Source organism: Protopterus annectens, chromosome 16.part0, assembly GCF_019279795.1.
Source record: "Protopterus annectens isolate FY-2018-M chromosome 16.part0, PAN1.0, whole genome shotgun sequence".
Lineage (NCBI taxonomy): Eukaryota > Metazoa > Chordata > Ceratodontiformes > Protopteridae > Protopterus > Protopterus annectens.
In genome coordinates this window covers 344284163-344309338 of record NC_056750.1, presented here as the reverse complement: position 1 = coordinate 344309338, position 25176 = coordinate 344284163, and the positions used below count along the sequence as shown (strand labels likewise).

At 37.5% G+C, this 25176-nt stretch overlaps 1 protein-coding gene across 7 annotated transcripts in view; it reads right to left on the bottom strand.

The window, feature by feature from the left end:
* The window catches only part of KYAT1 (kynurenine aminotransferase 1), a 1131910-nt gene that overhangs the window by 127832 nt on the left and 978902 nt on the right, over positions 1 to 25176 (bottom strand). For all 7 annotated transcript variants that reach the window (XM_044058797.1, XM_044058798.1, XM_044058802.1 and 4 more), the window contains one exon: positions 3324 to 3413. In XM_044058797.1, coding sequence (XP_043914732.1) covers positions 3324 to 3413 — 90 coding nt within the window. The remainder of the gene's footprint in view (positions 1 to 3323; positions 3414 to 25176) is intronic.

Here is a 25176-nt window from a genome sequence, read left to right as displayed (position 1 = left end):
TTGTATGGAATAAATATTATATTTATGGAGAACATGTACATACTGTAACTATTTATTAGTTTACTGGCTAGTAAGACGTTGTTTAGAAAGAAAATTGATTAAGCAAAAAATGTTTTAAAAAATGTAACAGCAGTGTTGTGTATTTATTATTATATGGCAATGACAAACTAAGATGTGTAATTGTTTCAATAAAAATAAATAAATAAAGTGCACCCACAGATACACCAGAATTTATTTACAATAAAATTAGGTCTGCCTTTCTTTCACAAGTCTTTGCAAATATTTCTAGAATCCGTCAGGCAATATTTAAAGGCAAGAAAGTTTTATCCAAATAACTGATGGGTTAAATGGACCACTTATCTTAGCTACTACAAGCCTGGAACTCCAGATTAACAACAGTGTTAGATATCTACACTTTGATCAAACTATGGCACTCATATAATCATCTGATATGGTCTTTTAGAAATACAGCAATCCAGCAGATGGTTTACCATATATCAGGTTTTTAAAAGTATGTGATGGATACCGATCCATTCAAGAAAATACTGGAATGATTGTGATAACAGAATTTCTTAGTATCACATATGTTGGCACTGCCCCAGGATTCACTGCTGGTGGGATAAGACAGTAGAGCTTCTATTTTCTATTATATGTCTCTGATAGGTTACAACTAGTGTATTTTGAGTTTGTATGAGCACCATAACAAAAAAGGGAAAAGTATTGTATTATACTACTTCAATCACTGAAAAACAATTTATACTATCAATGTGGAATCAGTCCATTGCAATGGATGCTGCATTACCTTTATCTCATTGGTGGTTCTATTTCACAGAGGCCATAAGTTGTGAAAATTTACTTTAGTCAAAACAGAGCAAGAGGGATTAAGAAGATGGATGACATATGTTAAAGTATTTGCATTCATGAATAATTATGACAAACATGATAAATAATCACTGATGGAAAATTGAATAAAAAGTTAATTTAAAAAGTTCTAAAACTGATGTCATGGATAACCTTTTTTAAAGTATTAAAAGTGGTGGAAGTGTTAATGGAAATGAAACCCAGACAGCATTGTAAATTACATTATGTGAAACCTATGATTCTAAATAGCAGCCGTACTATAAACTATATACAGGTATACTGTAGATTGGAACTTTTATGGAAAGGAACGTTTTTCTTTAGCTGGAACAATATGCTTATTTTACATCTTAGATATTTCTGTTAAAATAATGCTGGCTTTAAGAAACATACAGATTATCCTAAAATGTATGTTCGTTCTAATTATATGCAACTGGTTAATCTGTACACAAATCTGTACAGTCCTGTGGATCATGCCCATGATGTAACTAACCTTTTAGGTTATAAGGAAGGTTAACTGTGGTTTGTTTGCAGAGCACCCATGATTACTATTATTACTATTACTAGTACTAATACTGCTGCCAATACAGTGACACTTAATCGCTCCCAGTCATGGTACCACCTCATATCCTGAGGCACAATAAAAGAAGCTGTTTCCATGAAAGTCTTTCAATGTTGAGCTTCATTGAAGCAGATATGTTACTATACTGTCCAGATGAGGTACAGAATCTTTGCCTGTGATAAACCTAAAATAAAACTTACCCTGTTGCAAGTATTGCTCTGCAGACACTGATCAGAAATGATTGGAATGTATAATCATAAGAAACGGTTTTCTCAATCACTATAACTCTTTTACGGGAGAGTTGTAGTAGCAGGATATGGGGTTGGCATGTTAATACACATACACACAATCTGCACTGTTATTTGGAACAAATAATACAAACACATGACAGCAAATCAGAAAAAAACACAACTGCTACTACTAATACATAAAGGGAATTTAGTGGAAAAGATGCTTATTTAGCTATTCCTGAAAGTATATTAAAAATGTTGGGGGACCTTGTTACTTGTTTGTTTACAATAAAATTCAGACTTTAAACAGGAAAAAAATGCATGAACACACTGACTGGAAGTTATCTACATAGGGTAGCATCTAAGTATCAATGAAAAGTGAAGAACCACTGGGTCTGTTATATGTTACAAACTATGTCAATGAAATCTTTATGCTACTGGGACAGAGACTTCATAACAGAAATCTCATAAAAACACACACACACACACACACACACACACACACACACATATATATATATATATATATATATATATATATATATATATATATATCTATATCTATATACACACACACATATAGTAGTCCGTTTATTCAAATTATCAGAAAAGACTCGAGAACAATAATTATACCAGAAATTGTGCAATCCATGAGCATAATACATATATTTATTATCCCAGGCAGCTGACCCAAACACTAATAAATCATCCTAAGTGAATCATTATTTTAACTGGAGCAATCAATCCAGCCCATCACCTGTGCTTTCAATGTCAATAATATTCAAACAATTAATCCAACTTTTAACCTATACACTAACATTGCAAAATATGAGTCCTATTATAAAAGAAAAACCCTGAAGACAAAAATGTCCCTCCTACAATAGTTACAGTCACCTCAGTATGGGTTTATTACCTTTTCAAGTGAGTGATCCCAGTACTGTCATTTTATGTATATTGCCTTTCTCTTCTACTGTTTTATGGTGTTCAGTTCATACTGTTTAATTCCCTTCATAATCTCATGAAAATACCTTATGTTAAGCAACTCCCTAGTCTACCACTTTCTCGTTACACACTTTTTCTCTACCAATAAAGTCAAGCTAAGTGTAGTCTTCTTCAATCTTGAGCCCTCAAAACCTGAGCTTCCCGTTAGTAAAAACATCCTTAAGTATAGATTCCATGAGTTCATATGGCTTATTAATGAAGTCCAGGATCAGTAATTCTTTTCAGCCAATTTGGAATAATTCCAGACTTCCATATTCCTCTGAACTGCATCTCCATCAGGTCTGGATAGTAGTGGTGTATGTATATAAATATATATCAAACTGAGCTTAGCTGGCATATAAAAATACAGATGGAGAGACTTCCATCTGAATATTCTAAAGCATCTAGACTTAGTTGCATGTTTGTATGACTCACATATCTCCTTTCACCTCTTGAATGATATCTGCATGGATAATGTTTTTCCACACCTGTTTCTTGTTCTATTAGCTTGGTCTTTAAAGTTACATCATAAATATGTCTTTTATTAGTTCATGTAACAGACAAAAAAGCAAAGAAACAAAACAAGACATTTAAACGTTTCATTCACATGTGAATAAATTAAGTTCATAAACTGCTACTCTGCAAAAACTACTGTGGCACCACATAGCATGTGACTGCTCACTTCACCTCACCTGTGCAACAGTAGGGCAGTGATACAATGAGTTCTGATGGACAGTTCTCAGGTGTCTCAGTAAGTGATCTGGTCCAAATGCCCAGCCAACCTGAAAGAAAATAAATAATTACAATACAAATATTAATATAGCACTAATCATATGTATATCTATAGATTGTTAATCTTTGTTTTACAGACCTTCTTGGCACATTCCTGACCTCCAGAACTAATAACAGGGTCAACCACATGTTGCTGAATTAATAAATCCAATTTATACCATGCTCCCCTGAGATTTTCCCTCAAGAACATCAGTCCTCTGAGATAGTGTTACTGGCTACAGGAAAAACAAATGTGTATTGGTTTGTTTTAAGGCTGCTTTAGAGAACTATACTGGGAGAATGTGTCAAATAGCAGCAAATACCACAAGAAAAAAAGGTTTGATTTGATGTTATTGAAGGTATGTTAAAACAGTGTGCTAAGTGATATAAGCCTTGCATCCAGAATGAACTAAAATTAAATCAAGCATCTGTGTCTTATGAACTCATTCATCGTGTAGGGCCTCCTCATCAAACAGTGCTGAGATTCCATCACTGTACTGTGCCTCACTGTGGGTGAATGAACTTCCTGTGAGTAGATGCAGCTTGCAATGGCACCATTTAGTGATGGTGATGCAGAATGCAAATATTTTCATTTACCTTTAACATGTAGGTAAAATAATAAAAGGTGGGATTTCTTTTCATCTGTAACAAAAAAGGAAAATATGCAGGTGATGGTGGCTGTTTTGTATTTAATGACAGGTAATTCTTCTAGCAGTTTAGTCCGGGTCTTTACAAGTCTGTATATCAGGGATTAGCTCTTTTTGAGACAGACAGTTCAGTAAATCCAGCTGTTTAAATGTTTCTATTAAGCACACTAAACAGAAACTTAAGAAAGGAATTTTATTGGAAAGGCCCTTTTAATTGAGATAACTGCAAACACAGATTTTTCTCATTATCCAGAATGTAATGACCTTAAGAACATTCGTATATTAGTTACTAGGGGTGCAAACCTTTACCTGGGGAATGGTGGTTATAAGGTGAGCCCTGTCCCTATCCATATACAATGTGTGTGTGTATGTATATTCTGGCTGACTCTGGGTGTCGAATGCTACCTAAAGGAAGAGGCATTTGATAAACTATCCTGTACTTCCTGCATGCTGCTGCACGCTAGTTAACTTTTATGGAACAATGGGCTTTTTTAATAGAATGTTTTGTCTGTTCTGCTCTCCCAAGGACTAGTCACTACTAATGCATCCCTAAAGCAACCTCAATCAACTTCTTCCAGGGACTCACACCATTAGATATACACTGCAATTTTACTTTTGCAGTAGACCTGAAGAAGAAACCACATCTAACCAAATACTGGTATAACAGTCCCAGGATGCATGGTTATGCTTAAAAAGGCCCCAGTAGTCATTAGCTAAGTACACACCCATGAACCTAAGGTTGCACAATGACATGTTTTCCATAGATAGTCTTTGTGATGGACTCACTCTACACATCTCTGACAATGCAGGAACAGTTACTTTATCTCCAGCTTGCTTTTGCTATTGGAGGTGAGATGTTTTGAGATGTTAGCAACACGTAGATTATAATGCACTAGAGGCTGCACCACAGCAACACTATGCCATCACTAGCAACTGCTGCAAACCCAAAAAAATGAAGTTCTTCGAAAAAAGAAAACACTATTTTTTACTTTGTAGATATTAATCAGGGTAGAGTGCTGATCCACAAGGGTCTTATTCAATACAGCAAGTTAGTTTGGTTTAATCCAAAGTTCAAGAAATACAGGCAACATGGCCACAAACAATGATATGCAAGTCTATCAGAATTCAAACTATTTTTGCAAATTTGCTGGTGCAGAGGCAAGGCATAATGTGCCTCCAGTAATGGGAAGAGAACAAGCCCAAACACAGGTCCGGTTATTTGAGCATAATCTGAGTCACATAAGATTAAGCTCTGTGCAACAGCTCTCCATATCAGAGGAAGGCTTACAGTTCAGTTGTCACAAGGGGCAATGGCAATACAGGTCAATGAATACAGAAGAAAAAAAGACACAGGCAAAAATAAGGTCTAAGCACTACCCTAAGCATGTAAGCAGTTATACAGACCTTTTTAAGTATAATTGTTAATATTTATTTAATGTTACTACCTTGCACAGTACATTTTAAACAATTAATTCCATGAGATATACCCTATGTTATCTAATGCAACAGTCTCAGAAATGGGAAATGTCAACCTGCCTAAAATACAGTTGACATTCCACAGAGAAGCAATACTATTAATGTCATTTTCAAATGAAAACATTTTACATGTTTTTTAACATTAAAATATTAAGAGATCATACACTTTCAGAAATGCATAATAATTTTATTAAAGCAGCATTCACTTTATGTAGAAAAATATTTTAGATGTTCATCACATGAGAATAAGAAGCAATCCAGTGGTGGTTTCAAGTTTGGATAGTTTCTGGTTCAGGCTATGTTCATGTGTGCTAAAACGGTGATTAAGTAATAACAGGTTTGCCTCCATACCTAGCCAGATTTGGCAAATGATCTCAGAGTCAGAGGGACAGCCAGAAGACAGAGCTTCTTTGTCATGGGGAGGGTTGCACTGCATCAACCACCTTCTACTACAGACTAAGGGGTTAACATTTATAGGTCTGGGTAAGGTGGAGGGGTACATATTCCTAGTATATGTATAAACAGAAGTAGTGCTGTGAATAGCGTTCCTCCATGCTCCCACATTTAAGAATTTACATAAATGATGATGATGATGATAACAGCAACACCAGCTTCTATAAAATAGTTTTGCCTGTCATCTAACACACAACTGTGCTGGTGACTCATGAAGATTCCAGCAGTCTCAAGGCTTCCTTTCTTGGAAAAGAGGGCATCTGGATAATGAAGGGACAAGAAGAAAGGATGGAGTATCATAGATTAACATGAGAAGGAGTAGCAAATGAGTAAATTAGACAATGTGTTTCCAGGGATCAGTAGCAGTAATGATGCAGAAAAGTTATGTTTTTCCAACAAAAGTGAGATGCATATTATATGGCATATGAAAAACTAGTGGTGAGTAGTGCAATGGACTTCTCAGACTCTTGCCATTAATAATTTCATTTACATCTGTATCCCCAGGATCCATATACATATGTAGGAAGTCTAAGATGCACTTCTGTCTCTCAACTCTAGATCAGCAAGGATAGGCAAAATACAGCAAAGAGATGGCCAGTATGGCTGACAGGTAACTCTTGTGAAGTGCTCTGCAAATCTGTGTTAAACTTGACATGATTCTACAATTCCTGTGATTTATTTAAAGCCAATTTTTTACCTTATGAAAGAAGATATCTTTGGCTATAATAGGAATCAAATAACTTCCAACGTTTCCAAATATTTCCTGTCACATTATGTGAATTTATCAGTGGACTTGCCATATTTCATTCGAAAATGAGTCACTCTAAAATTTCACTACAAAAAAGTATATGAAAAAGGAAACCTCATAGCTGACATCTAGTATTCATGGACTGACATCCAAAATGGACAAGGCAGACATTACAATGGATTTTGTCAAAAAAAAAAAAAAGGACTGTAACAAATAAACTGAATTGCTTAAAATACAATTGAACAATATTGTTCTCAAATAAGTAACATGGAACCAGCATAAATTAGATGGAGGAATAGTTATCTGAAGAAGAAACGCAAAAGGAGTTCTTACTAAAGAAAAACAACTGGCTTTTAGAAAAAAAAACTTTGGAGACCAGAGGGAGAAAGAAGGATCTTAAGAATTAAGATATTCCACAGAAATTCCTGCATCTTGGCACCTACCTGGATCTTAAACCTACCCGAAGGATTATCTAATGGAAAAAAGAACAAATCCAGCTTTATGTAAACCTTTGTCAAAAAGAGTCACCAACAAGGTCTATTATAATGAAATGCATTTGTAATACAGATAAAGACCTTACTTTAAGAACAACTTCATCAAATCCTCTACCTGAAAATACAGCAAGGAATTGATAGTTGCACAATACAATGTAAGATGGGAATCATATTCAACATAATCAAAACTGGACTGTTTAAACTGTCACAGCTTTCCCCTGGAGCAGTATGAACAGTTTCTAAAATGGAAAGGATCCAAAATAATTATTCCTGGCCAGCATGTATTATCCTGTTACTGCAGTTCTTTTTTAAGAGGAAACATACAAAAAGACTCTTTGAATGAGGAAGTATCCAAAAGAAATACTGATGACTAGCAGATATCCTACCCTACTACTGAAGTTCTTTGTTCAATATAACAAAACAAAGCATATCTGAAGTTTGTGAAAATACTAGATTTTATATATCATATATACTGAAAGACATCATCCTTCAGTTCTTATGATGTGAAAGGTCATATTCATGTTTTACTATTTTTTACCTGCTGTGCTTGCCTATTGGCACATTTTATTTTCCTGAGACACGCAGTTCTAAAACCGCCAAATTAATTTTCAATGTTAGAAAATCAAAGCTATTCAAAGCCTGTTCAGAAAATAACTACAATTAAGTATGTTCACAGAATATTTCACCGCAAAAGTCACAATATTCACACAAGTAGCCTACTTGACACAGTTTTATAGCTAAGGAAAATGTAACATTAAACTTAGATCCAGAAATATGGTTTTATATATTTTTTATTCATTCTGGTTTTAAATATCACTGGAAAGAGTTCACATAAGCACTCTTAACCCTGAGACAATCACTGCTTCAACAGCTTTATGCAGCACAAGAATCTGAAGATCGTCTTGTTACTAAGGTTTGGAATTTCATTTGACCATTACAGGTCTCTACATGTAAAAGAAGGCAAGTTCTGTCTGTCTTACCTCTTTGGATCACACCATACATTAAGATTCCACTGCTGACTCTCCGTACACATCAGCATAAAAGGGGTGTACAGTAGATGACAGTCTGTTGTAGCTGTTCATTTAGTACACATCTGATATTTTATCAGAACTGCCACTTGCTGGTTTCTAATATGCCTCACATATTTGCTTCCTCCTGCCTACGAAACCAGACATGCAACATGCATGACTGTTCTCTTCCAGTTTGGAGTTTGTTTTTTCTTCAAACATTGACTATTCCAAGGGAAGGGCAAAGAAAGCCCATGAACCATATTTTATTGTACTTTACTAGGTCACAAGTGGGAAAGATGACATCCAAAAGCCATACCAGAACATATAATGCAGATTCAAGGTCATTACTTCATCTTGTTTTCTACGGTTTATACTAAGAAAGATCAGCACTCTGCAAATACAATCAATTCTGCTTGACAGCAAGTCCTTCCATAGCAACCTTAAAAATCAGTGTGGATGAGAGGATAAGTAATCATAACTTTTCACCTGGGATATGTGGGGGAAAATACTTAAATTGGAGCACTGTTAGTCTCCCATCAGTATGCAGTGATGTGACTGAGCTTCTCAGTGATCTTCTTGACTGTAAACATAGTAAGAACTTAAGAACCAATTTTTGTACCCATTTTATTCCAATTCAGGGTCAAGGGAAGCCAGATCCTGTCATTGTAGGCAAGAAATACAAGGCAAGAACTAATCCTGCATGGGATGTCAGTCCACTGAAGGACAAAGGGACACTCTCAAACACATGCACAACTAGGAGGAATTCTGAATTATGAATTCATTATTCAATTACCCTCATGTCTTTTAGACATGGGAAGAAACAGAAGCCCATGGTGAAAACCCAAACAGACAAAAGGAAAGCATAATAACTACTTTCATTCTCCAATTATTCTGCAAGCATCTGCATTTCACATTTCTACTGACTGAGAGAATTTCCCATTTGATAACAGGAAAAGGGACAGCACAGAGAAACATGAAGCACCATTCTCGAAGAAAAACGGTTGCTCATTCTTCAGGTATTAGAGTGGGTTTACTAAGGAATACAGGCATGTCCTGAACTAACAAAGAAAGACAATAAGCCAAAGGCCATATGCAGGAAAAAGGAAACAATGCTAAAATATATTGGTACAGATTTGACAGAATATAGAAAACAAGGCAGTATTAACAGAGATAAAAAAAACAACAGAAAGATAATGGAGAAAGTCCGAACAGCATGAATATATTGAATGGTCTTGGATGCGGACCTCTTATATTCAGAGGACAGCTTTGCAGAAGCTGGTACAATACTCTAAACAAGCTAAATATACAAATGGGTAGCACACAAAATAAGCTACTTCAGCTATGAAAGCTATAATGGAATGGCTATGAGCAATGCTTTGTACTGGACTGTTGGTCTGCCATTATTACAAATGTAAGAAAGAAAAGAAATGTTTTTTCATAGTCTTTATTTTTTTCCCTTAAAATAACTGACTTTAAAGTTTCAGGAACTCTGAACTCCATGCATGCTACATGAAGTTATGATTTCTGTAAAGAAAAATAAAGGTCAGGCTGATTTAATTGGGCTACTTTCAAAACAGCCCAGCCTTTAGGCATACATCCCCATGGTAAATAACAGTTATGCTGTACTGAAGGTCCTCCTGTTGTTTTGGGTGTGCTAGAATGACCTCTGTGCTGGGGCTGTTTGGACTGCTAAATGAAGCAGTGAGCATCTCTCCCAAATGACTTAGGCTGCATCAATGCCTGCTGCCTGAGGTAGCCAGGATCAAACGTGAAAGAGCACAGAGTGACCTGTGGATAGGAAGGTGAGTACAAGTGAAGGTTGTTTTTTTAATTAAATATGCTATTTTAATAGCAGTTTCCTCATGCCATCCCCAGCCAGTCTGTAGGGGAATGCATATATATATATGTATCTATACATTTTTTCATTTAGTTGAGTTTGGAGGTTATAAATAACTGGAATTTTTTTCTTTTAAAATTAGACATGTGAGGTGTGCACAGTTAACACTGTCATTGTAACTAATCCTACTGTTGTTCAGGTTAAGCAGTGATTATTCTGGCTCTGCAGTACTAATGTGTATTAGTGTAAAGTGAAATGAACAGGAATACTTTGCTTAATGTTTGTGTAAAACAAAGTTAAAATGCACTACTGTGGGCATTATTTTTATTACAATGAGACATCTGAGGTGCACTCAGTAAACAAAGTTATTAAAACTGCAATATACAGGGGCTCTCTGCTGATGAAACTGATTGAACCTATTTTTATTTGCTCACATTAAACAATCACTATTCTGGCTTTACAGGGCTAATAGTATTCATGTGAAGCAAGCTGAAATAGATTACTGTGACTGCAGTTTGTGTGAAACAAAGCTAAAACACAATGATGTGGTCATCATTTTTTATTACATTACGACATCTATGGTGTATACATTCACAGCAGCTATAATGGCTGGGACCTGAACTGTCTGTGTATGAAAGTGACAGACCCTGCTATTATCATCAAATTAAACAGTTACTCAACACTTGCAAGGCTACAATGCATCTGAATGGAATAAGCTGGAATAGTTTACTTTAGCCAGTTTTCAAACACAGTAAGCCATCCGTGCTGTGCTTAGTATATGCATGGATGCAGGGCCTGTGGGGGAAAGTGATGGTGTGTGTTTTGGGAGGTTATCACAGCACATCTAAAGTAACAAGCTGGTCATAATTTCTTTCACTTTCCATCACAGTCAAATGTCAGCACTGTGCACAATAAGTGGATATCATTGGCAGTCTGGGTAGGATGTGTGTGATAGCAACTAATCACTGACAGTGTACAGTGACTAGTGTTGCCAACTCACACAGCATGATTATTTGGTTGAGTGCTTGATTGTGATTCTGTCTCTGTCAAGAGTGCATACCTTCTCTGTCTGTGTAACTGTTATGCAGGTGCTCCTGTTTCTTCCAACACTCCAAACACATGCCATAAGTTGCTCCACCATTTTCCTGTAAGTGTGCAGTTTGTTTGTGTCTTTAAAATAATATCACCAATTTTATCTGTGAATGCACAAAGAATGGGGGGCATACATGACTCTTCTAGCTAGAAGTAAAAAACAAAAACAACAGTTTGCAAGTACTGGCCTTTCAAAAATAAGGTATAAAATATACCACAAAACAATCTAGACTCTTAGTATACTAGTGATAGTATAAGGGGATTTTGATTTTTATACAGGTGTATAAGGTTTAAAGCCCAAGACTCCTGTGTATACAAGGAGATTTTGATAAAGGTCTAGTGGGGGCCCCGTCTTCAACCTCTGCAATGGAACCCACCTTATATAAAAACATCCCTGCTCAAGAGTGTTCAAAGAAGGTCAATACAGCTTGTGTGGGAGTGAGCGGAGTATGGTCATTAACTCTCTTCACAATCAGTCCTCAGACAAGTACACAGAAGGTCAACATATCTTGTCTAGGTGAATTGTACTGTTTAGGATTCGCAAGTTAGACTACAATACTGTGATTATTATTTTACTTTCCTCACAACCAAAATCCGACATGTATATAGGTGACTATATTTTGTGGGAATGGGTAAAGAGACATGCTGTGTATATGCATTTGACAACAACAATTTGAGATACACCACTGTGACCATTTTGTCTCCCACTTTCATTCCAGTCGAACATCACAGGGGTAAACACAAAGTGGCTGCTTTCTGAGTTTAGGGGTAAGGAGGTATGATACAAATAGACTGAAATATATGCTAGTGGCCATTTGTTCTTCCACTTTCATCCCAATCTAACACCACAGCACTATATAGAAGGTGAATATATTTTAGGGGGGAGTAGAGGAGCAGGTAGGCACTATTCCCAGTATTAATTAAGTATCCTTGCAAGCAATTTTATTTTCATTTTATTGGGAACTACAGTTTGTCAGTTTTAAACATTACACTTTGGAGACATTATCTTTCTTCCTTGAAGAGAAAAAAAATAAGACTGAATTTCTTTTCTTACACATGATTTTTGCTCATGCCAGCAGTGAAGCAAAATGTGTTGGAAAAAGTTCAGAATGTACCTCAGAGCACCTAGAACCCATGGTTTTTGGTAGGCCTAACAGTTCATTTACATCCTTCACTGTTATTACACTGCAGTCTTACTCAGGGTATGTTGGAAGGATGGAGGAAAAACAGAAGAGTAAGGCGAGGTGTGAAAAAGCAAAAAATAAGCAATCTAAGTGGTATACAGAGGCCAGGTGTGCAGTGGAGTGTGATGAATATCATGGAGTTCTTTGTCTACAACTCCATTTCACCAAGGCCAGCCCTATTCACAGTAGTCAGACACCTGAGATGTAGATAGTCAATTTAGTGTACAGAATGAGTGGATACTGAGTGGATACTGAGGCAGCCTGTGGATGAAAGTCATTGAAGACAACTTTTGTTTGATCAGAAATAACCAGTCCATGACCTGCCTTAATATAGCCATACCACATGCCAGTTACTTCCTCTCATTCTCTTACTTTCTGCAGTCCTACCTGCTTTGACTTCACAAGCCACCACTGGGAACATCCTTTTTCTACACAAGTCTCCATCATCAGAAAAGAACTGGTCTTGGAAGGTAGAATGGCTACAGAAAGGATGATTTCAGCACAACAGATGAGTCAATGTAACTTTCTTAATGATATCAGCATCCCAGATGCAAAACACCATTCCTTACTCAGTGGCGGATTTAGGCCTTGGCGCAGGGGCGCGCGCCCTCCCCTTTGTTTTTTTTTACGCACCCTTAGTAAGTGAGTTGAAATTGAGTTTGTAGCTGCTATATTTGGGATGATCCCAAATATAGCAGCTACAAACTCCATTTCAACTCATGATCTCTAAACTCAATGTCACATGGTAACTCATTTTTTCGTATTAATCCGAAGCCTTCTAGTGCTACACTACATACATACCCTCCTCTTCTAGTTTCAAAGTACTTCCTAATGTAACAGTGATATGTGTTTGTGTAATGTATAATGATGACGGGCAAAACGCATGCGTACGCCTAACCGTCATTGTCTCATTTTAGTTTTCTAAGACCTAACACCGGAGCGCGCTTATAGGTAGGTGAGGCAGTGCTGGATTAATGCCTGAACCTACGTTAATGTGACAGTTGTAATTCTTGCTGTTGTTCATGTATTACCCCAACACTCTGAATTATATCGTAAGTTAAACTTTTGCACATTCATTCCTCGTTCCCTGGCTTAGTAAACCGTAAGGATTTGTTGTCAGGCACTGCCAAGATGCCCTTTAGTGATAAAGTGCACACAACACTCCCTTCTTTCGTTAAATTCCCGCGCGTATAGCACCCACTTCAAGTATTGTTGGGATCACCATTATATTGAGTACTTTCTGGATGTATGGCTATATTTGGGAGGACAGCGGGAGTTGCTGAGGAGCGAATGGCTGGTTGTTGAGTAGAAGAGGGTGGAGATTATTACTGGCCCAGTGGGAGTATCACTTTGTTTTATATGCAATGGAAGAGTATTCAAGCGACGGGCAGAAATTGGGTAATAAATACATTTGACCCTTCAGCCTGTCTTATTTATTTGTTGATATAGATGCAAGTTATTAGTTTGAACTTTTGTGAAGCCATTTGTTTTGTGGAGGTGTTGGCGTTAAAGGAGGTTTTTACAGGAATTCTAGTCATAAATAATTTTGCAGCAAACTTTAAGAGGCAGAGCATAGAAAGAGAAGTTCAAGCCTGTCTTGGTAATTTATGTTCTTTAGTCTGGTAATCTTTTATTAAGAACTTCTGAGGATTTTCTTAATGTGCAATGTGTTTTTTTAGTTATATTTTGAAAGGAGTATTGTATTCTGCAAGATTTGATCATGGCAGAGTATAATGGAATACTAATTTTTTGAACCAGTATTCTTTTGACTACCTTTAGATATTAATAGGATTACACAGAACAATTTCCTAACTATTGCTATTACTAAATGTTGACAAAAGGGCAGGAAGTTGCCTATGATGATGCCAATATATTCCCTGGCACAAGGAAGTATCTGAAGTACTTCAAGTAATCCTGGCAGTTTGGTATATGAGTGTGGGAGTGCTGTTAATGCTGTAAACTGCTTAGAAGATTTGTCTACTAAGGGATTAAATGTTATACTATGTTTAATTTAAGCCCATTTCTAATATACCACTGATCCGTGTGGTGTAGCCCTTGCTATAATAATATGCTACTGGATAATATGCAAATGGAATTATCAAACTTGCGATCACTTGAAAATATAGTAAGCCATATACATCCGTGTCAGTGGAGCAAATATTCAAGAAGTAGATGCTGAACAGAAAGGGTCCCAGTACTAAGTTTTGAGGAAGGCCACTAGCCTCCTTTTGCTTTTTGAGGACACGACTGCCACTTTAACTCCAAGGGTTTGAACAGTCAGACAATTAGCATTTCATCTTACAACATAAGTGTCTACATTTAAGCCTTTAAACTTATTTACAATTTCAGCACTGGAAATATGTCAAAGGCCTTGGCCAGAACCAGATACACTATAAAAATTGCACAGCTGCTCTTTACAGCTTCACTGACTTTCTCAAAGAAGTTTGCTAAGCTAAGTATATATGATCTATTTTTTCAAAAAAAACATATTTTTGTGGGTCTGGAACAATATTTTTATAATGGAACTTATGATATCAGATACAGTATACTCCATGGTTGAGCAAATGAGCATACCTACACTCAGTTGAGCCACATATGTAACTGAGCAGATGCCAATGGAATTTTTAGTACTGTGATATGCTTTAGTACAGTTAGTTGGGCTGTGGGAGTTAGCAGTGCAGTTTTGGTATGGAATGTTTTTCCCCTTTCTCCACTCTAGTATGACCATGAACTTGGTATATGCATGTTAGGAGTGTGAGTGGAGCAGGATTCCACATAGAGGGTGCTTGAAGGGCTTTTCTCTGGGTTTCATGAACAATTGTGTAGGTTTTGGGTGAAGCCTACATGATGTTTAAGTGTTAGCGGGATGAGCAGCAGCGCTAATCACATGTGCATGTTGTTCATCATGCTTACATGAATAGAAACACATTTTCATGGCTACCATCAGTGTTGGTGGCCAGGAAAATGTGTTGAGCAGCATTAGCACACACAGTAAACTAACAAGCTTGCCTGTGGGCAAACCTGTTAAGTGTGTTCACGCAGACAGCATGAAAAGCTACACAGGGCAAATAATGCAAGCTGTGCCAGGCAAGGAAATGCACTGAGTGTAATGTGCACATAAATCAAACATATAGATAGAGAAATAAGTAAGTTGAGTTAACCACTGTTGGTGTGGCTTCCTGTTCACTGCAATGTCTTTATGAGCTGTACAATAGAGAAGAGACACAAAAGCATATTGAATAACAGTCTTGGCAGTGACCTGCATTCTGTATCATTTAAAGCTGATGGGTCAGTATAGGTACACAACTAAGGGGTGTCAGCATTTTTAAACTCATCCTCCCTTTGTCTAAGGAGGTACTCCTTGCACTGTTTCAGGTCACTGTAGTGGTGATGACAATTCTCTGCAGTGCATAGGATGCCAGTTGCACTAGAAACAGCCTTGGCTAATCTGTTCCAAGCCTCATTCTTATACTGAGACTCAGTATAGTCCTCCTATGGCTGTAGCACTTCTTGAGGATTGCCAAAAAATCCTGGACTCCTCAACATCTCACCTCTGTGCTCTAAATTCAGGACCATCATCTTCCACACCAGCCCTGTCTACAGAAGTCAAGTGGTAACTCTATTTCTGAACTGGCACCAAATTCCAGTCTCGTGTTTAACATCTAGTGTGCAGACATGCACAACCATGCCAAATGCATTTGTGTGATGGAAAGCGCAAAGTGGCATTGTTATAGAGAAAGGTATTTTTTCAAACAGCAATAAAGGTGGGAAACATGGCAGTGAGATTTGCCGTGTGTGGTGCTCAACGTGTTCACACTTCCTCAGATAGTCAGCTCTGACATAGTTAATGGCTTGGCTTCTTATGCCTGGTGTTTTGGAGGTTGAATAAGATGACTTGGCACATACATTTCTGGAATCAATCACTGAGTTAGTTGACTAATGGGGGAATCAAACCTATGGAAGAAATAATGCATACATTTCAAGCAAGTTAAGTATTTGTCAGTGCTACAGAAGAGCTCTATTTAAACTGTGTTCCTTACAGATAAACTGCATTCAGTATGAAAGGAAGTATACATCAGCTAGGCTGTATGCATATGACTTTAGGAAGTCCCGTGAAATGCATACCCATGAAAGAGGCATTATTACTGTTTGTAAATGTATGTCAGATGTATAGACTTTGATGAGCTGATTAATACAGGATGGGCATGATACATGCATACTTCACTACAAATACTGCCCTAAACATAGAGTTGGACTATGTGAGGACAGAAGATGATTTTAACTTAAGTATTCTGCCATCATAGATATGCAAGTGCATTTTAAGTCATTATCATAATTATCCTGCTTATAGAATTGAAAACACATTCAACTGTGTTTCATAACTGAATCAATAATGAGATATGCTACCTAGAAAATTTTATTTATATCAGCGCACTAATGAGACATTTCTTACAATCACCATAATTATGGTGGCCATTTGTATGTAGTGTTACCTTCCTAATCAAAGTGTTGTTAGAAAGTGCATTCTCACACCCATTGTAAAAATAAGTATTCTCTGGATCACCTGTGTTTTGTCTCTAAAGTCAGTGCACTTACACTTTGTGCTACAGACAGTTAAATAACAGGTGGATGTTCTCCGCTCAGTACTGTCCAGAGTGCTGATGTCTGCTTATCTCCACTAAACCTGTTTGCATTACAGAAGGCTACCCAAATAACATTATTTACTTTTTTCCTTAAGCATGTAAGCTTGATTATCTGATGCTCAACAGTGTGAAAGTACATAAGGCAAGAATCATAAAAAAAAAGCATATGAAGTTCTGATGAAAGTAAATCCTAGATCTTGAGTAATAGTTTCCACATTCCTTTCACATAGCATGGATTTGAACTGCAGAGCAACTCTGTTATGAGTCTAAAGTCACTGGATTTCAGAAAGAAGTATGCATCAGGCACACATCACTCAGTCATTAGTAATAACATGCAGTGGTGACAAAACTGTTGTGCTAGTGAAGATTACAGAAATGAAATTGTTTACACTTTCTTTCACATGTGAGCCTGTTTGTGCTCTGCTAAGCAGTGTGGAAATTACACAGGCAAAAAAAACATATATGACAATTTATATTCCACACAACAAAACATAAGTTACATTTTCACATCTGCTGCAAACATTACAAGCAGCATGTAGCTGCAAGCTGGATTCAAACTCTGCATCCTCTTTCCTAGTCCTTTAAAATCATTTCAGTCATACTGTGCTGTAGAGAGGTATGTACTTAGCTGAAATGTATAATTTCTTCTCTTACTGCTATTCAGAGTGCTGTAACAAAGTGCACCTGTGCTACTCTAAAATGCGCTACTGATGGCATGTCAAATTACATTTCTCAGTTTGTACCTTGGGCAGTGGACTCTGGTTCACTGCTTTGAAATGCTGTCAGTCAATAGTGCCCTTTGCCAAAATCACACACATGAGGAACAGAAAAATGTCAGTAGTAACAAATATCAGGGAATAATAATGAAAATGCAGGCTTGTGCAGTTTGCTAGATCTGTGTGTTACAACCTGATCGCATGCTCAGGAAATGGGCATTAGCTTGGTTAGACAGCACATTATCGGGATTTGAACCCTCAGTTCAGTGCAATGACAATATGGGTAGGTGCCTGGCATGCAAGAGGGCGGGGAGGGATGCACAGCAGACGTTAATGTAGCGATTCCATGGTTGTCGTACGGAAGCGGAGCAATAGATCTCGGGAGGGAGGAAACCTAAAAAATGGTCGGGCGGGCGCGTCGATGATGCTCAAAAAGCAGGACATTACTACAGTAAGTACGTTCCTTGTACGGGGAATGAAAAAAATAGCTGCTTCTTAGGTCTTGTTATAAAAAATTGCTTTTTAACTGTCTCAGTTGAAATCAGAAAATATACAACAAAAGTGGTACACAGTTAAGAACATACCTCATTTGCTTGTACATTTTCCAGTTTCAACCCACAGAAGACTTGATAACCCTAAGATCCTGAGTATCTCTTCTAACGCATCTCCCATCATGACTACAAATCTTTCAGACAGTGAGACCGAGAGAAGCTTGTCTGAGGAACAGCTGAAAAAAAAAAAGAGCACAAGGTACTTGAAGGACAGCTATTGTACACTTATTTTTATTCTTTGTAGCTGTTCTTTACATCCAGGATATGACTGAACTGGTCGCTTTAAGAATAGCAGCCTGCTAATCTATTAGATAAACGAAATCTGTCAAACTTTACCCCACATGGTGGACTTGGAAATGAAGGTTGCTAAGCCAAATGCTGCTGACGTAGCTGGAAGACTACTGGTAGACATGGCGGATGGTTTGTGTAAGCCGGCTACAGGTAATAATGGTACCCTTGTGCCAGATTCGGATGAATTAGTCCGATCAGTGACACTATACCGACGTCGTCATTGGCTATTTCGTGGCACGGAACTGCCATTCTTGGCTGGGTTTTACCCTGCTTGGTTATACCTTTGGCTTGATACTTATGGGGTATCCGAGTACCCCGAGGCCGGGTTCATTGCTCTTGCAGTAATTGGTATTGTACATGTTCTCACTGTGTTATCGGGGCATTGTTCTGTGCACGCACACTGTTTGCTCACCTGCACTAAGGTAAGAAGAACACGTCATCATTGTTGTAGTGCCTCAGGTGGGGCAGTTCCGTGAATAAGATTTCACACGATTTTCCCTTCTCCAGTGATCTTTACCTATATAGTCACTTATTTATTTTGGCTTTGCAGGACTGATTTAATTTATGTTTTGTAACATGGAATACTTTAATGTGTAGATACTTTTTCTATGGAACAAAGAAAAGTTCAATACCTTGCGATTATTTTTATTGCAGTCAGATGTCTGAAGTTTATGCAGAAGTGGCTATAACTACTGGCTGTGGTGGGGCCTCCTGTGGATGAAAATAACTGACTCTTTTATTATTAGTTTGGTTTAATCCATCACTAATTTGGCTTTGCAGGACTGTTGTGAGTTTGCATGATGTAAGATGGAATACGTTTCTGTGTGGAAGTAACTAACTTGAAGCACATTACTTTGACTATGATTGTTGTTATTTTTCACAATCAGATATTTGAGGTGTACAGAATCAGTATAGTAACTCTAATTGATTGGTATAGAGGCTTACTGTGAAAAAAAGTGACTCATCCCTGCTGTTTGATTACTGTTAATCAGCACTCACTGATTTGCTGTAACAGTATTAGCATCACATAATGTATAATATTTGTTGAAATCAGTATAAAGTTAGTTTTATATGATTGCATTTAAAAGTAACAAGTTGGCTGTGATTTGTTTCCTGTTACATCACAAGCATCAGCATTGCACATAAGTGTCTGTCTCCAGGGGTCTGCCAGGAGCAGGATGTGTATGAAAACAACTGCGCATTGGCACAGTGGTACAGTGAGTAGTATTGCTATCATCTTAGCACTTGGCTATAGTTGAGTTCTTGAGTGTGGCTTCTTCTTTGTGGAGTTTGCATGCCTTTCCTGTCTCTGTGTCAGTTTATCCATATACTTTGGTTCCTCCAGCACCTCAAAGCTATGACATAGATGCATTGGCATGCATCTATCTGTATGAGTATGTGTGCATGCATCTACTGACAGTGGTGACTTTTATGGGTAGTTTCAGTATGTGAGCATTTGTGGATTTAAGTGCGAGATCAAAAATTATGTCACATATTTTATCTGTGGAACCGCTCTTTTGCATAGCAGTAAAAAAGATTAGCAAGTGAAAAAGAAAAAAAAGAAAATTTATCAAGTAACTATCTTTCAAATATAACGCCATAAATGCACCATCTAACAGTCAGACTCTCAAGAGCTTTTGGCAACCTGGTGGCCCCCACATCCCAGGCTATATGAGTGTATCCTCTGCTCTGAATATCATAGAGTCTAAAGCCAGCCCTGCTCAGAGGTGTGCACAAAAGATTGATGTAGTGTGTGTGTGTGTGTGTGTGCGTGCGTGAGCAGGCGTGTGTGTGTGTGTGTGTGTGTGTGTGCGTGAGCAGGCATGTGTGTGCGTGTATGTGCATATGTGTGTGTGTGTGTGTGTGTGTGTGTATGTGTGTCTGTTCTGGGGGGATGGTGTTTTTATTATTTGTTTAACTTTCATTACAGATCTCAAAGGTATGCACAGAAGGTTGTTATAGATTATGTAGGGTCAGTGTTTTGTAGGGTCAGTGTGTTTAAGTGCAACAACTTGGGCTACACTGCTGTGAATGTTATTTTTCCCCACCTTCTTCTCAGTCAGACATTAGATCTGTATACAGATGGCTAAATTTTTGGTAGTAGGTATAAGGAAACATGCTGTTTATATGGGTATGACAGCAACAGCATGAAGTATGTTATTGCATTCTGTTTAACTTTCACTTTCATCCCACTGTTGACAATGGATTGGTACACAGAAGGTGGATGTCTTTTTGGAGGCAAGGTTAAACAGACATGCTGTATAGATGTTTGGCAGTGGTCAGCTGAAGTATAAATGCAGCCATTTGTGCCTTGACTTTCATTGCAAAGTAAAAGTACAGGAATATACAAAAAAATGACCATTTTTTAGGGGAGGAGTAGGGAGGCAGGCACTACTCCAAAATATGATGTGTATCCTCATTAATATTTGTCCTCTCAATTTATTATGAACTGTTATTTTGTCAGAAACAGTCCATTTCTTAATTGAAAGAAAAATATTGACTTTCTTTTCTTACTCATGTTTTTGTAAGTCAATGGTTAAAAAAAATTAAATGCACCTCAGAACAATCATAACCATGTAACCATCCCCAGACAACTAGGTTAATTTAGCTATTTATTCTACAGTTCTTACAGTGCTCTCTTGGCCTGTTAGGGTGTGTTGAAATAATGCATGAGAATAGGAAAGTTGAAGAGAAAGACAGGTGAAAATGTTGTTTAAAAAAAAACTCCAAGAAAAGCACCAGAAAGTATCCATAATGTTCAGCAGTTCAGGGGTCAGTTATTGTATAAATACTAAACATTTAGAGAAAAAAAATCACTTCTACTCATGCCAGACAGAACAGGTAAAATCAAACAATATCAACCATGGATTATGAAGTTTGCAGATGACATTGTGATCTGCAGTGAGAGTAGAGAACAGGTGGAGGAGACCCTGGAGAGGTGGAGATATGCTCTAGAGAGAAGAGGAATGAAGGTCAGCAGGACTAAGATAGAATATATGTGTGTGAATGAGAGGGAGGATAGAGGAATGGTGAGGATGCAGGGAGTAGAGGTGGCGAAGATGGATGAGTTTAAATACTTGGGATCAACAGCTCAGAGTAATGGTGAGTGTGGAAGAGAGGTGAAGAAGAGAGTACAGGCAGGATGGAGTGGGTGGAGGAGAGTGTCAGGAGTGATTTGTGACAGATGAGTACCAGTAAGAGTGAAAGGGAAGGTCTACAAGAGGGTAGTGAGACCGGCTATGTTATATGGGTTGGAGACAGTGGCATTGACAAAAAGGCAGGAGTCAGAGCTTGATGTGGCAGAGTTGAAGATGCTAAGATTTGCACTGGATGTGACAAGGATGGACAGGATTAGGAATAAGTATATTAGAGGGTCAGCCCAGGTTGGAAGGTTTGGAGACAAAGCCAGAGAGGCAAGATTACGTTGGTTTGGACATGTGCTGAGGAGGGATGCAGAGTGTATTGGGAAAAAGATGCTAAGGATGAAGCTGCCAGGTTACTGGAAAAGAGAAAGGCCAAAGATAAGGTTTATGGCTGTGGTGAGAGAGGACATGCAGGTGGTTGGTGTGACAGAGCAAGATGCAGAGGACAGGAAAAAATGGAAACAGGTAATCTGCTGTGGCAACCCCTAATGGGAGCAGCCGAAAGAAGACAAAGATCAGTAGTAATGTATAGAGCAAGAATACATGAATTTGAAATTGGGAGGATAATACTAGCTGCCGTTGATGCCATGCTTTTTCTGATTGTGACATACCAGTTAGTATTGTTGGTTCACTGTACTTCTCCAGTTTAGTTTATATAGTTTTTATTCAGGGAAGCTCCTGTGGAGATCTTGTAAATCATCCCTGTATATGTTTTTTTGCCAGATACTCCAGTTTCCTTCTATATCCCACAAGCATGATATGGGTGATTTAATGGTCGCCCTAAGTGTGCATGTGCGTGAGCTTCCTCTGATCATATTACTTATTATATGTTTCTACATAACTGATTACTTTAAAGCAAGCATCCAAGCAAGGCATGGCTCCCCCATGATTTGAATTAACAGATGCCAGAAGGTTTATCTAAACCCAAATTTTGCAAGCTGCAAGACTTCTCTTTATCATTGACTAAACAGAGCCCTAAACCACTATACCGTACAGCAGAGTAGCAATTGCTTGATCCAGGCAAGTAGTCTTTGGATTCTGGAAAAGTTTCTGCCACTGCTTAATAAATATCAATGCAATGCTGTTTTGTTACTCTCTTCTACTATTTTTGAAAGGTTAGTTATTCAACAGTGGACTTTACTTGGACCGGTTTTATGCCCTTCCAAGTACTGCTGTTGTTTTGCTGGAGTTTGCTGGCATTACTACTTTTATAAATGAAATCAAGTGGAATTATAATAATGATAGTGTATCAGTAGCTGTATTTTCAAGTGGAACTGTGATAATGATATGTATGATTTCTCCATTTACAATTTTTAATTGTTAAACGATTGTTTTGCTTCTATAACCCAAAATGTCTGTATGCAAATTTGAATTATGTTTTATTTATTGCTTTCTACAAGTTAAATGCTAGTAGTTCTGAAAGCTTGTAATGCAGATTTTGGTAGCAAAAAGTCTGTGATTAATTGGTTCTGAGGTTGATTAAAAGAACAAATGCAGTGTGTATTAACCCCAAAATGCTTGGACATGCCAAACAAAGTAGAAGCATGGAAGATATGTTTTCAGTCTAATTCTAATTATAGTACTGACAGCCCACTGTACACCCTGATATGAATTCGGAAATAGCCAAGGTATGTAGTTTGGCTATTTTCAGTTTCATAATATAAAGTGTATACTGAGCTGCTAAGACCACGACCAGAAACAGAATGAAACCACAGAGTTCCAGCTATTCGGCAATTACAGATGTTGTTTAACACAATATAGTTTGAGTATTGCAATATTTAAATACCACACAGAGTATTGCAATGTTCAGATGCCACAGAGGAGTCCAGGTATTTTTCTAATGTTGCCTGTTAATCCTGCAGTCTCACATTTTTGTATTCATCCTGTATTCATCCAAGTTCCTGCCACACAGACTAGCAGTGTGAAGAGTATACAACAGTATCAGAAAGGTGCAGCTTCAGTAATTCAAGAGGTAGCATGCCCATCTTTTGTGTGGAAGGCTGTGGGTTCTATTCCCACACCAAGATGAGTGTGTCATCCTTGGAATGAGATATCAAAGTGAGGTTCCATCTGCTTGAGTTGGTGGTAGCTGAGGTGCAAGTAAAAGATCCCATGGCACCTATCAAAAAGTGTAGGTGTTCCCCTAGTAGTGTACTTACCGCCTTGGGTTTCCCCTGAAAAAAGCCACAAGTCTAATGGGACTAACCCGGTCAAAAAATGATTAAAAATAAATAAATAAATAAGACCATACATTCATGTGAAAATATGTGCATCACTCAGACATGGAATGCAGTAAAGAAAGGCACTAAAATAATTCTGTAATTTTATATGAAATTTCAGTGGAATTATTTTAATGCAACTTCAGCTGTATATCACATGTATGCTATTTTATCAAAGCAAATATTTAAAAAAAAATGACTTGTTAGAGTCACCAAGTACCCTTCTGAACCTCTGCTCCCCAACCTTCAGCATCTTTTGGCACCCCTGATGTTGGGGTGTGCACGAATAGCATGGTTTGACCAGTCTGAAGTCTTTGCTACTGGACTCTTGAGGCATTTGTTTTTATTAACCCTCAAATTCCAATCACAATACAGCCTTGCTAGAAAATAATATATGTGGTAGCAAAAAATGACACCTCCAAAATAGAATATGAAGCAAAAACCCACTTAGCATGTAAAAGCACCCTCCCGCGACAATCATGTGCAACCACTGGCACAGCATCTACCATTATTGAATGTTACTTCTGTAGCAAGTTTGACTGGTGTCTGTATGATCTGTACACATAAAACTGTTTATACCAAAGACACCAGTTTGATGACTGTGTTAAGTGCATTTCTAATAATCTGTATTAGATTACTTTAGTTATATACCACTCCATCAGTTATGTTTCAAGATATGCTAATAACTTCTAAGTTTCAGAAGCAAAATTCCCATGAACAACCTTTTTTTAATCTTTACTTTAGTGGCTGGTGACAACTTATTTTGCACATTATGTTGTCAGCAATTCTATGGTATTAAGCATATGGGTTTATTCCACCTACAAGAGTGACTTTATAAGAAGAGTCCTATCATGATATGAAGATATTATATAAAACCAAACTACTTTCCTCCCAACCTATTTTATCTGTTTTCAATTTCAGAAATCTGTTTTATTATCACATCATCTGTGCCTTGATTTTCATAGGCCTAAAAATTTGGGCTCAAACTTTTACTATGGCCTTCTTAACTGATTTACTTTTTATTGTTTGTTTACTTATGCATTTATTTGTTTATGTCTTTATTTAATGCATTTTTTTTGAAAACTGTTGTTCATTTAACAACTAAAGATCATTACTGTACTTGCAGTTTTCCTTTACTTCACAAAATGCAGTCAGCTCCTATTATTCTGTTAACTTTCTATGCCAGTGGTACCAATATTTAAAATATCTCTGATCTGGGGCTATAACTTGAAGGGCCAAAACAAGATTGCAATTACACAGCATTTAACTA